We start from the raw sequence: 14745 nt of genomic DNA, 5'->3' as shown, positions 1-14745 counted from the left end.
GGGAAAGCAACTGAAGAGCATGAGTAGAATCTTAAAGTCTAATAAAGTTTCAGTATCTTTGTAAAACAAATGACTTATCCATCACGGACATCTCTGGCATTTATTGCACTGATAAGAACCATAAGAGCTCCCCTAGGTTCTGAAGAGTAATTCTACATTAATTGGTTGGACTGTTTTTTTCCAATACATTATCCAAGTTTCTTTTTCCTTTCTTCTCCTTGTGGGTCTTTGAACATGGTCAGAAACAACCCCCCCCCCCCATTATAGTGTTCAGGTGCATTATACTCAATACACTCAGAAAACAGAACAGAGAATATTGTTGGTGTAGGCCAGGGGTCAGCAACGTTTGGCATGCGGCTCGCCAGCTCATAGCACCTCCTCCTGGCTGTTCCGGGAATTAGCTCTACCAGGTGCTGCACTCTTCTCAGCGGTCTCTCTACCCATCATCTTCTCTCGGTGTGCAGCCTCTCTCATTCTCTGAGCTGCAACTTCTGGTCTGTGACGTGGCCCTCTATCCAGGTCACTAAGTTCCTCCCCTTTGAGGGAAATTGCAGTCCTCCCAGACCAGCTGTCCGGCTGACATCTCCAATGCCCTGTGCCACTTGTGTCACTATCCAGTGGCTGGTAGGAGAACCCAGGCCCACCCTCTACACTGGGTTCCAGCCCAGGGACCCTATAACATGCAGCCAAGACCTGTACTGTCTTAGCCCTTGCTGCTGTTTCCCTCAGTTTCTTCCTATACAACTGGCTCCGCTCCCCTCCCTCTTTGGGTTTGCCAACCTACTCTCCCTCCTCTCAGGAAGTGACTGTGGACTCCTTCTCATCTGCTCTCCGCTCCTGGACTTTATACAGTCCCCTCCCGTTCCTGTCCAGCTGAGCCTGCTTCTAATTAGTGGCCTCCTTGTAGACTACCTGTCCTAATTTACCCTTTTAGGGCCAGTGTGGGAATACACCCTATCACAGGTAGTTACTGTAATGTTTGATTGGCCCCTGGAAGAAATGTGCATTTTTTACAGCAACTGTGATAGAACCAATATTGTTTACCATACAGTTCTGCGGTACATTTCCCAAGTGCTCATCACAAATCAGGGTGACACTACAAAAGACCTTCCAGTAAGATTGTGGTGCTAGAATACTGGGAAATTGGGATAGTTTTGTTTAATTCTCCTCTTTATTTGCAATGCAATGCTAACCGATATTTTAGTTTTGTGCATAATGCTTTGGTTATAGTGTATTCTGTAAACAGCAACACTCCTTGTACTCCTTTCGAATAAATCTGCTTCCTATATTTTGGTGACTTCCACTTTATTATTTCATTAAAATACAAAAAAAAAAGCTTTAATATAACAATAAGGTTAATCATTTAACAATGATGCCAGTTTTGAATGTCCATTGACCTTGTTTCTTCTGTCAACCCTCTTCCATACCAATTTTCCAAGCCATCTTTCTATCCTCAATCAAGTCTCTACTAAAGACACATTTCTTTCCTGATTTCTTGTTTTCCCCTTTGTATTCCAACTTCTGTTTCTCTTTTTAGACTGCAAGCTCTTTGGAGCACAAACTGTCTGATTTTGTGCCCTGTTTGCTTCAGAAATAGTCGTGTTCAGAAGTCTAGAAATGTAAAATATAACTTTACCTCTGCCCCCATATATATGAACTACAGTGTAGTAATTTCATGAACACATACTATTTCTCAAACAATACCCAATAATATTTCATGATGTTTTCTGCCCTTATAGAAAAAAGATTCATTCTTGGAAAATGTATAAGCTATGCAGGATCATAAAAATTTCAGTTCAGAATCCTTTTCTGTATTAAACTGTCTGCAGAGGAAGGTTTTTATGTTGAAAACTTTCTCTAGAGACACTAGGTATGATGTCCCAATTAACATAACATGTAACTGACTATGTTAGCTCTGATGCTAACAAGTTACTACCATAATGTGCAAAACCAACTTTTAAAATGCTCACAGTTTTACTTCTGTTATTTACTCATACAAAAAAAGGGTCATATTGCAATGTTGAGTTGGTTTTGAGTTATGTATGAGTTAAAAAAAATCTTAAAATTTACTTGAAGTGGAAAGAGTGTTTTTCACCCAGTGTCGAATAGTGCAAAAACAGTTGATGTGATTTTGCTCAAATCTTTCTATATAACAAAAATTAGGTTATTTTAAAGTCACTTTTTGCTTGTGACTGTACTTGAAGAATTTCAGCCAGAATGAAGACATTTTCCGAAAGCACTGAACATATATAAATATATTATGAAACTCCTGACCTAATCTTAACTATGATAGTGGCAACCAGTATGACTGGTTAAATACAAAATTACTTTTATTAGTATCTACTGTAATTCTTAAGATATTAGACACAGGTAGGTGAAGAGGAAAACGCTTTAGAGAAATAATATTTGCTAAAGAATTGCTGACACTGGCTGTGGTTTCAACCTCTGCTTCAGGACTAGTACCAATGCCAGAATTTTTGCCTGCATGTAACACTTGTTAAACCACATATAATTTAGGGACGCCTAGTAATTGAGCTATACACTATTGTTGAAAGTAATCCTGTATTTTAATAGTTAGAAGTCTTCCTTTTGGGTCTCACATGCTCTGTTCAGATTCCTATTTTCTTCCTTGGCTTTCTATTAATGCTTCTTCTTATCAAAGTGACGTTCTAAAAATGTTATAGCCAGGAAAGTCATAGTTAAAAGTGAAACTCTCTACTCAATCCACTTTCCTGTATTTATCTATTGCAGCATATATGGTGAGGGACCACCCTGTGTTTAGAACTCAGTGGAATGCTAGGCATGATCAGGTGAGTTGAGAATGAAAATTCAGCTTTATGTCTGAATCCTATTGATTTTGTGGATTCACTTTTCAGTTACAAGGTGACAGGCTTCCTATTAAATTACCAAAGCCATCCAGTCTACCATGTTAAGCCATTTTTATTGCAAAACAAAATGTATTATTATAGGGACCAAGTTGGAATTTTATGACTGGGAAAGAGGTTCAAAATTCCCTTTCTATATACAAAATATTTATAAAAGATAATAGCTTTTTACCTGCTATAACTATAGTGTACTGCAACAGTTAATGGCATCACTAACAGATAAAATAGCACAGAGAACTACATTCCATTCACTGCTTTAAAAATAACATTTACAATCTTTTACAGTTAATATGGCACCCTCAAGACCACTTTGCAAACATTAAGGAATTTAATCTCACCATTTCCCTGCAAGTTAGGGCCTGTGTTTCAAACTAGGAAAATGAGAAATAACGAGGGAGAATAACTGTCTTGTCCAAAATCACAAAGAAAATTGATGAAGGAACAGCCTGTTGACCTACTCCTGTGCCTTAAACACAGTGTGTTAACTGAAGGAGGAAAGCATGAAATTCAAAACTGAAGTATGGGCAGTTAAACAAATAATGCATTTTACATAGTAACTTTTATGTCTAAATATGTATTCTACTAATGATCTTAGATCTCAAAGAACTTTTCTTTTAAGTTCACCTTTAAAGTGTTCACTCTAAAACACACAGATCCAATCTTATGGAATCCACTTAGCTGGATATGACCTTGAAGGATAAAGAACTCTGATCCTGATGGATGGGTGAGCAACAAAATATGCTTATTAATTTGTCTCTATTATATGCCATCAATTACCAATTCTAAAAATGTTCAAATGAAATTGGGCCTTGTATTATCATGATGATATATACCATTTCTGTCCAGGAACATAGAAACTGCCATTGTGAAGAGCTTCTGGTTTTATTTGACAGTGTTACAACCACTCACAATATTTAGAGTGGCAAAGTGTTTGTAAACCAGCTGCTTTCATAGTGCAATGCTGATGGCTTGTTAACTCTGTTAATGTGGAATTCACTCCATTAAAAAATTCCTTCATTCTTTGGCTATTCATCACATTAAAATATTCAAGTAATGTCTGGAAAACACAGTATATGTGGTTCAGCCATCCACAATAATAAAGCCACATGGTCTACGATCCGGTTTTTGTCTTTTTTGATGTTTCCAAGCAGCTACAAGATGCAGACTATATATATATATATATATATACACACACACACACACACACACTTTATAACATGAAAACATTTCTCATTAGTTTTGTATTATGCCAGACTTCCTATAGTGTTAAATTTACCATCATATCCTTGGGGCAACCCATTAAATTTTTGTCCCAATTGATCTGATTAATCTCTGGTTTCAGAGACCATCTGTTTAAAACCAGACAGCATGCAATTAGGTGTAACTCTATAAAACGGCACAGAAGCTGCACCCTTACACTGCATATTTTATATGAAGGTTTTTTGCCAACATAGTAAGTGTTTTATCTCACCATATTCAAATGAATGAGACTCGAAAAGAAGATATTTTTATGTAGAAACCTTTGCTGCAAAGCCTTGAGAGCTACAATTTCTTAGCCATTTGCATCTTATCTTCGATGTTCAGAACAATCTTCTATACTGATCTCAAAGTGCTGGTGCTCTCCAGAGGGCATCGCCGCTGAACAGTGACATGGCTTTGTGAATAACAAGCTTAAGATGGAGCTGTGAGCCAGAATGCCAAGGCATTTTTTGAGAGGAGTATCACAGCACATTATCAAACTCTCTGATATGCAGGCTACTGGCAAAGCTAAGTCTTTCACTTGCAGTAAAATAGGCTCAGTGATCTGACCCTGGTAGGTCTGTAAAAGGCTGAATAAAGAGAAGTAATGGTATCAGCGATGAAGAGTCATTTCCCAAGCTTTATTAAGAGTATGCAGCTTTCATACGCAAACTAACTATATATGGAGTAGCATTTTTCATTTCCAACGCACTTTCCTTTGAGATAGGTTTTACAGAGTAGTTAAGTGACTTGCCCAATTATCATGTAAGGTGTCAATTTCAAGCAACTCAGTAATTTTATTACTGTTTCTGTGCTCAAACCAATTGTGCAAATTTCTCCATACTTGCAAGTTGCACAGGTATCTTCTTATTAGTCATCCTGGCATATGCCTTTTCCTTATAAAAGGCACCGAATTAGTTAATTCAGAGCTAATTTTTTTTAAAACTAAAACAGCAATCTGAATCAACAAATAGGTACATTATTAAAAATTCTTTGAATAGCATTCATGTATAAGGAAAGGGCACAACAAAACTTTGCAATCATCTCATCTTCTCAAACCTAATTACCAGCAAGCGAACTTAATCATATGAATTACTGAAAAAACGACCAAAAAGGAAAGGCAACTTTTCCTGTATGGGAGTCCATGCACAAGCCAAGGACTCTTTATCAACATGCAACTGATTGATCTCTCTTTGGAGAACAATTTAACTATTGCTTTAATCTCAGTGGCTTTGACCCATTAATACTTACTACCCCTCTACAAAGGCTGGAGGTGACAGTTGTCAGAAAAGGTTTTGGTAAAAAGAATTCTATTCCTTTGGGTACATACAGCACATGTGAATACTTCTCATGTGTATTTTAGGCATTTGCAACCATTAGATCAGTTCATCTTGGAATGTTGTGAAGTAGACTAAAAAGTTGACAAAACTTTCAGTGGAGGTAGTTTTGCAATATAGCAACTGATCTGGGTCTACATCACAATCCTGCATCTGAACACCGTAGCCATCACAGAGATTGGCATATTCATCCAAACTCTGGTACCAGGCCTATTGCTACTTATTACAAAAACACTGTTTGTTATAATAAAAGCATGCAGGGGAAAGAGATACAAGAAAAAATATTTGCATTTGTGTTGTATACTATTTTAGATGCAGTTTCTTGTTAGACCTTTGTAATCATTAAAATTATATTCATTTGTAACAAATTAATATTGGCTTCTATACATTTAGATAAAAATCTGAGTATCATAGGAAGTCCTATTAAGGAATAGCTAGGAGTCAAAAGTTATGCTTCGCCTAAGTAGATGGGAAGAATGAATATAGTTTGCCTTTATTTGGTATATGAGGTGCTTATAGCTCTCTTCTACTAGAGGAAGAAGTTGCAGCCACAAAGAAATAAAGTGTGTAATTATATTTAAGATTTATTGTGTCACTAAGAAAAAAATATTACCAGCTATGACAGAGAATAGGCTTAGCAAGGTATTGCAGAAAAGGGGCTAAGAAAATAAAACAAGGTCCAACTTTCACGTACGCTGTTATCTCAAACATCTTTTTGGGGATAAATTAATTCATGCAGGTTTTAAAGCTTTTCCCAAGTAGTTTTAATATGTGTAAGTGACACTTTCATAGCAAGTCATACTAGGTCTCATCAGAGATTTGTGTTTTTAAGCGATAAAGGGGTCCGCAGCAAGTTGTATTCAACACACTGAGCTTCCTCTAACTTCCAGCACATATATTTTTATTTCAACAAACATAACTAATGGGGAAATTAAAGTCTTGCTAACAATTCCTGGGGTATTACAAGTTTATACAAGGTAGAGATAATGCATTCAGCATGGAGATTTTTTCAGGATTCTGGAGCTCTGAATAGCTTTCCAATGGGATATTTTAGGGAAAAACTACTTTTCAATTGCTATGGTTTGTGGTTCTAACGTGAAAAATCCCATTTCTTCACTATTAATGTTTGAGTTTCCTTGTACACTGTTATTGTCTCTCAAAGCAATAATGATTGTTCCACACCCTTGACTTTTTTGCTTCTTCAGGATTCCAGAATCATGCAACTTTTATGTTTTTCTTAGCCATCAGTAGTTCCTCTTTCCAGATGACTTGAGATTGTCTTCCTATGTAAAGATGTCTTCCTATGTAAAGATGCTAACCCAGAGGTCGGCAACGTTTGGCACGCGGCTCGCCAGGGTAAGCACCCTGGCGGGCCGGGCCAGTTTATTTACCTGCTGACGCGGCAGGTTCGGCCGATCGTGGCCCCTACTGGCCTCAGTTCGCCGTCCCGGACCAATGGGGGCAGCGAGAAGCCGCGGCCAGCACATCGCTCGCCTGCGCCACTTCCCACCGCCCCCATTGGCCCGGGAAGGCGAACCGCGGCCAGTGGGGGCCACGATCAGCCGAACCTGCCGCATCAGCAGGTAAATAAACTGGCCCGGCCCGCCAGGGTGCTTACCCTGGTGAGCCACGTGCCAAACGTTGCCGACCCCTGCGCTAACCCAATCGTGTTTCCAAAACCAATAAGGACCCCAGTTCAGCAAAACTCGTAAGTGTGTGCTTAATTTTCAGCATCTGCTTAAGTCTTATTGACTTCAATTGAAACATGTTCATTATACTAAGTGCTTACATTCTTTGCTGAATAGAGATGGACTTAAACATATGCTTAATTACTTTGCTGAATCTGGGCCAATATCGTCATCAGTAGCAGCAGACAACAGTGATGCAAAAACTTGTTAAGCATCAGAATCAACCTTGGTTTGAATCCAAGTTGCAAAAGTCTTCTATAAAACCTTTGTGGTACTTAGCTCTCTAGCTACCACAGACATTTGTAGGAGTCCTCCCACCATATTCATTAGTCTGGCATAGTGGACTCACTGCCAGCTGCCTTTTCCTAAGTCAATGAAGGACTTGTGAGAGCAAAGAATAATTTGGATATAGCACTTCTCACGGGATGGCTGACCTCTGTAAGTGAAGCAGATCCAGCTCCCCCATGAGAGAGTAGCTGCTCCTTCCCACATGGCTAATTAAGAAGGCCGGGCAGCACCTGGAGGCTAAAAAAATAGGTTAGGGAGACTCCCAGTGAGTCGGAGCAGACTGGTTCAGTCAGGAATGTAAGGAGATGAAAATTGCCAGAAATTGATTGTGGTTCCTGGGAGAAGGCTGAAGGCAAGAGAGGAGCAAGAGGGGGTTTGGTGGCTGGCCTCCCCAAGCCGAGGGCTGAAGGCAAGAGCAGCAGCAGCAGAGGGAGTTTCCTGCTGGCTCTAAGCTGGAGAACTGTAGCCAGGGGTCAAAGAGGACTGATGGCAGGGGAATGGTGGAGAAGCTTACCTGCTGACATCTCCAGGAATGGAGAGCAGGACTCAGAGGAACTATGAGAGAGCCAGGGGAAATGAAGTATGCAGGGCCGGCTCTAGGCACCAGCACTCCAAGCATGTGCTTGGGGTGGCACTTAACAAGGGGTGGCACTCCGGCTCCTTTTTTTTTTTTCCTTGGGGTGCAAAAAGCTGGGAGCCGGCCCTGAGCGGAGGTGAGCTGTGGCGGTGGGGTGCGCGGGGAGGGCCGCAGGAAGTAACCCGGGGGGGGGGGCAGAGGAACCGCGCCCCCCCCAGCTCACCTCCGCTCCACTGCCGCCTGCTCCCCCGAGCCCGCCGCCGCTCCGCTTCTCCCCTCTCCCTCCCAGGCTTGCCTGGGACAGGAGGGAGGGGTAGGAGGGGAAATGCAGCGCACCCAGGGGAGGAGACAGGGCCAGGGATTTGGGGAAGGGGCGGAGTTGGGATGGGGCCAGGGGGGGGCGCGCGGGACATTTTTTTTGCTTGGGGCAGCAAAAAACTTGGAGCTGGCCCTGGAAGTATGCTCCCCTCGCCAGGATGCTCCCTCAGAGAGCGATTCCCATGGGAAAGAGCAGGGTTTCACTCCAGTTGGAAGGGCTGGGGTAGCTGTCCTGGTACAAGGACAGGAGAGGACTGATAGAGAGTCCATGCATGGTGGAAGGTGCTGGTGTGTGATATGTGAGGTGTCATGGGATGAGACATCAGGTGATCTTTAATGACAGTTTGCACAGGGGTGAGAAATGAACTCCATGTCTGAAACTTTTATTATATAGACTCTTATCAACTATGTTCTGGTGGTAAATACTGTTGATGGACTTCACTAGAGGATAAGTGTGCATGGATTCAGAGGGGAAACTGAGGCAGGATTGCCAGTCATGCCATAGCTTGCAGCAGGAAGGCATGCCAATCAGTGGCACCCTATGACAGTCCTGTGAAAATTTTGAATCCATATTTTGACTTGCTGCATGATCCAAGCTGAGGCTGCTACATTGTGCCATGTCAGATTTCCAAATACGGTTTTAAAATATAAAGTTAGGTTTCATCATTCATCATCAATACAGCCTGCTTCAGCAGAACAAGCTTAACTTTAAGCATGTGAGTAGTCCCATGTGCTTAAAATTAAACATTTTATGTAAGGTCCCAGGTAAGGAAACTCAAATCAATGGATCCAAGTCCAGATTGTACTGGTCATAATTACTTTAGAAAGCAGAACCTTGAAAGAGTTTATGGATTAAAAACCATAAAAGTTGGGTATAAAGAATAAAAGCCATGATCACGGTTGGATAATCCTAAAAAATAGAAAAATATTCAACTGTTTTCCTTAAGACATTTAAATGGGGTGGGATAGCTCAGTGGTTTGAGCATTGGCCTGCTAAACCCAGGGGTGAGTGTTCAATCCTTGAGGGGGCTACTTAGGGATCTGGGCCAAAATCAGTACTTGGTCCTGCTAGTGAAGGCAGGGGGCTGGACTTGATGACCTTTCAGGGTCCCTTCCAGCTCCATGAGATAGGTATATATATATAACAACACTGGATAATATATATTGCATAATGGAGAAGTTCATAACACTGGAATTTGAGTAAGATAACATATAAACCTTCTCTGCACCAAGAAGGTACAGTACTCATGATGCCCTCAAATGAGACACGACCAATTCACTTCCTTCATAGAACATTGTTATTTAGCACAATCTCTCAAATGTTGGTATGGAACTAAGATTCCAACTAGGAATAGGGAGTAGAGGAACAAGCTTTAGCACTTACAGCTCCATAGTTCACCGATATCTTGAGGTGGAGGCACAAAGTTCAGAGGCTGATCAATTTTTAAACAGTTTATTTGGCAACATTTACCACTGCCAGCAACATCCTAGAAAAAGAAAAACAAACAGCCCCTCTCCTTATACACTACTGTCCAGAATATTAGAAGACCTTTAGAGCATTAGAATGGACCTTTAAGAGACTTTCTAAAAATATCTTGGAAAAATCCTCTCTCTTTTCCTAGTCATAACAAAAATCATAAAGAAAGGAGTCAAGTGAAAGAGTGTTAGATAATAATCCCAGTTGTATTAGTCTCTTCATTTTTCTAATCTCTTACATGCCTTGTTACAACCATAGAGGGAAATGTTTAAATGCAAAAGAATTTTACTAGCATCGTGCGTGTTAAAGATCCAACAGTAGCTTTGATACTTTGCCTTTTGACTGAGAACACATGTGTGGTTGAACAACCACAGAGTCAAAGTCATTTACCGTTAACACAAATTTCTTCTTCCGGTGAGATAGACTAGAGTAGATACACAGACAAGAGTGGGTACTATTGAAAACTCAACACCTGTTCCTTCATTGCGACTCTGGTAACAGGGTAGATCTTAAACTAAAAACTGTACAGGAAGATACCACAGTTATTGGAGTGGTGAATGTAGAGTTTTCATTTATGCCCATTGTGGCTAGAGAGACCAGACTTGGTTTCATAGGCTTCCATAGGATTCATGCAACCAGTCAAGTAACCAGCTGGCCTCTGGATAATCTCCTTTTGTCTGCTCATATTAAGATCACCACCACCACTCCCTTGACTGGGATTTACATCTAGATGGTATTCAGGGTTGATGAAATCCTCATTTCTGTTCTTCTTTATTAATTGCCACACCTGCTGTTTGTATGTTTTTATACTTCACTTTAATAATATCAGTAAATTATCCTCTCTCCTTAATTCCCCATTGAATATAATCCATAAAACCCCACCACCATTTTAGAGCCAAATACAGGGAATTTGGTCCTTAGTCTCCAAATAATCTGTATCTGAAATTATTAAAAATGTCTTATCCGAGCACATAATGGTACCCAAATCTCAAGTACCATACCCAGGCCTGAATAACATTTTCCTTCAGCTACACACAATATTCAGATAAGCTGGATGACCACAAACCAAAAAGTCAGATCCAAATCATCGAGTCTCTCTATAATGGACGAAATCTGAAGAGTCCAAAATGTGAGCAGGCTCTGATTTGGACCTTTATTTTTAACCCCCTATTTTGGGAATGTTTTTTCCATGGCTTTGTATTAGCCTATTAAAGTATTATGAAGGTTGGTTTCACTTTCACTTAAATTCGATTTAGTTGTCACACAAGGTTTTAGTCGCGTGTTTGAGTATAAACTTACCCAGGTGCATTTTCTGCCTTCATGCAAAATCTAAGGAAATGGCTATGTTCCACCAAGTCCAATACACTGACCACAGGACGGAAACATTCCTCCTCAGAATGACATAGTGGAAGTCATGCCCCCAGAAGGTCAGGAAGCAGTCTACTCTACTTACTCTCAAACACTCACATGTGTGATCAGACCACACTTCCATTAGAGTAGCAGCAAGATTAGGCAAGGAGGGTACGAAAGGAAGGGAGAAAAATTATTGTGAGTCTGTCAAACTCTGGTTTTCTGCAATTTGAGACCGATCTCTTAGTAATAAAAATAAAAATCAGTCTAGAGTAGTTTATTTTCTTAAAATCTTTAACAGAGTTACTTGATTTTTTTTATAGCCTTTTAAAAATGAGCCCTGCTTGCTTAAAACAAACAAACAAAAAAACCACCATATCCAGCAGTTTGACATCTCACCTGAAAAAGTTATTTTGCACAATACAGCTGAGTGAAAGTACTGTTTCCAACACACGGAATGATTTCTTTAGTGAGTGGGGCCTGAAGCAGCAGAGAAAGCTGTTTTTAATTTCAATTTAGAAGGGATCAGATTAATCAAAACAATTTAGCTGTTCAAGATGGCTGTACACCAACTGAATTAAACTTTGGATGTTGCATCTGCTGCAAGTTTTCACTGAGCCACCATCCTCAGCCTGATGCTAATCTTTTCCTTTGGTCACTAAGACCCACAGTCTGTCTTGCTGAAAGTAGGAAAGTAAAACAAGGTCCCGGTTAAGTAGCAAATAATAGCATAAAAAGACAACAAGGTACTGTGGCAGATACCATGCCTGTATTTCAGAAGAGATGATACAGTCACTGTATTTCCCACGTCACCACAAAACTTGGCTGACACTTTCTTTTACAGAGCTCTCTTTCTATCTTGTATGAAGAACTGACAACAGTGAATGCAATGAGACTCCACAAGCCAATGCAAGAAAGGCAATTGCCCTTCGTAATTTTCTGGGTCCTTTACAAGTTGAATGAGAAACCTGCCCTAAAGTGACTCCCTCCATCTCTGCCAGTGCCACATAGGAATCAAAAGAACCTCATGATTAACAGTATTACAGACAGTGTCACGCTGGATGTTTGATCTCTGCCCATTGCCCTGAAGAGCCAATGAAAGTAGTGCTGCCTCCATGCCACAGGCAGCGCTGAAACCTGATTGATAAGAATCCAAAATAATTTTGCTGCATTTAGCCTGCTACCACCTTCTCAATGACCTCACCTTGTAGAGAAAAAGGTCAGAGTCTGCAAAAAAGGATTTTTTTAAAATCCCAATCTAAAGGTTTTTTAAGGTTTCAGGCACCTTGCTCTCTCTATAAAGGATTCAGGCATTCCCCATTAATTTTCACTGATCACAAGTGGCATGAATCCATCTCAAAGGTGGCTGGCTGAATACTCCTAGTGAAGCCAGAACCTCGGATTGTGAAAATGGCTGTACATTAGGGAAAGATGAGTTTGCTCCTTGGTCTTTGCCACTACTTCTATTATGCCAAATACATTGATTTATACTGACAACTCCTTGCACTGAGAAACATTGGTCTGAAATCTCACGAAGACGGTGCAGCTGAATGATAGCCCAAACCCTAGAACAGTTCTGCTGTAGGAGATTGTGCAGATGATAAGATTGGAACTGAGAGTTCTATCACATCCATGGAATAGGAGAGCTAAACCTCTCTGTGATTCATATGGTCACAGTCAGATCTTCTGCCAATGATGCTCTCTCCCCTCTCCTACTTCATCCCTTGTAGGTCATTTGTTCACCATGACAACCAGAGCAGACAATGACAGAGGTATACTCACACCAAGGAACATATCCGCAGTACGTATTCGTGAATGAGTCGACCCAAAAGCCGTTTGAGATCATGACATAAGTCAGTGAATATCAGAGTCAATATCTGCATATATTAAATCCCCCAAGGCAATTAGCTTTGGTGACCACAGCGCTAACTGCAAAAGTAACTCAGTCAGCTCAAGTGCGAACTCTGTATGACACTCAGTGAGTAGTACACTTTTGGTCTCGTTGTTTCAGTGGGATTACTTGTATAGTAAAAAACTAGTCAGAGCACGGGTGCCAGGATCTGGCCCGGATTGTAGTTTTCTATTCATACTGATCATGGGGAATAAAAGCAACAGAGGAAAAGGGCACTTCACTTGCTGCTTAACTAACACAGAAATTCAATTCATATTGCTTTTTTCCTCTTAGATGCAGGAAAGTTACTCGTATGTTTTAATCTGATAGTCATACATTGCAAGAAATAAGTATACCGAAGTCTAGCTCCTGCAAACACTCATCTGCATTGTCTTTCTGTAGTTGAGTAGTCCCATTGACTTGAATGGGACTACTCGTGGGATTAAGGGTTTGCAGGCAAGGGTCCCTACTATAGAGTCACAAAACCAGAAATAATGTTGCTAGATTTCTAGAGAACAGTGAAACCAGTGATAATTTGTGACTAATCTATCAATGTAGGATGATTTATGGCAGTAAAATAGGCTAAAATACTATATTATATCCATGCTTCTATAGCATTTAAGTTCACATGAAGTCCTCTGCTGCCTACATTCCTAGACTACTTGGTACCTGAAAATATATTCAAGCTACTGCTCAGCATAGTGCCAGCTGTCTTTTTCATTACTCTTAGTGCCACAATAGCAAATGCAACAGCTTAAACACACACACACAACCCTACCACACTGCTTAACTGGGCAGGCTACTATCCAGCAGCCTCAAAAGGGTTGAGCCAAGAAGTCCCTTTCAAGTCTAAGATCTATAGCTCTAGGACCTTAACTTTCCCCCCTGTCTTTCATCTGTTTCACCAGTTAAGACTTACCTGAGCCTCGGAATCTTTGCTTTCTTCATTGTTGTATCCATAGTAATCAGGAATTTTATCCAAATCCTGTATGTTCCCTTGTGCTCTTATACTCTTGCCTGTGTGACAAGACTGGCAAACTGGTGCATTGCCCATATCAGTTCTCCTATCAATTCCTGCAAGTGGGTTTATCCTTCACTATGGACTGTGCTCAGTGTTCCCAAAGGGCAGCTGACTTAGGCAATGCAGAAAGATGATCATCCACTCGTATGCTGTGCTCCCTTGAATACCTTCCCTCCCTCCCTCCTCTCTAGCTGGCCTGTGTCAAAGAGAACTCGAAACCCCAGCAACTGCAGACAGCGTTCAGTGACCATTTCCAATTCAGGCGCTGCCTGTCTATTTTTACACCTACTAGGCCAGCTATGCATGTAAATGGAGTTGAGGGGGGAGCTGCTTTCCAGCATACAGTCAGCCTGCCTAGCACACAGAGTTGAAGTCCTACTGTGTGAAATGCCTCTACATGTGAGGGTTATTGAATTACCCAGTTGCATGCCTTTGACTGTTTTGATTTTTTTCCTACTGCTCTCTGTCTGACTGTGTTTATACAAAGCACTAAATTTCAGAATGTTGCTAAATGTCTTGCAAGTTTCCAACACAAGAAAACCCTAATTCATTCAAATGGCATCTATTTGGTATGTAACAAAACAAAAGACAATCAAAATGTATGAGCACATTTTTCATGACCATTTATATTAATCATTCTTTTGTCATTTAAAGTTCACTCATCTATTAATCAT

The 14745-nt window shown here is 40.6% G+C and overlaps 1 protein-coding gene across 1 annotated transcript in view; it reads right to left on the bottom strand.

Annotated features, from left to right (window-relative positions):
• ANK2 (ankyrin 2) overlaps nt 1-14135 on the bottom strand; it is a gene marked incomplete at its 3' end in the record, with an annotated part of 233445 nt that extends 219310 nt beyond the window's left edge. The window contains exon 1 of the mRNA XM_029913507.1: nt 13970-14135. Coding sequence (XP_029769367.1) covers nt 13970-14104 — 135 coding nt within the window. The remainder of the gene's footprint in view (nt 1-13969) is intronic.
• Nucleotides 14136-14745: the final 610 nt, after the last annotated feature.

The sequence above is a fragment of the Terrapene carolina genome, unplaced genomic scaffold, assembly GCF_002925995.2.
Source record: "Terrapene carolina triunguis isolate 2854851 unplaced genomic scaffold, T_m_triunguis-2.0 Scaffold706, whole genome shotgun sequence".
NCBI lineage: Eukaryota > Metazoa > Chordata > Testudines > Emydidae > Terrapene > Terrapene triunguis.
The sequence above is the reverse complement of the archived record's forward strand: the minus strand, read 5'-3'. Positions and strand labels throughout refer to the sequence as shown.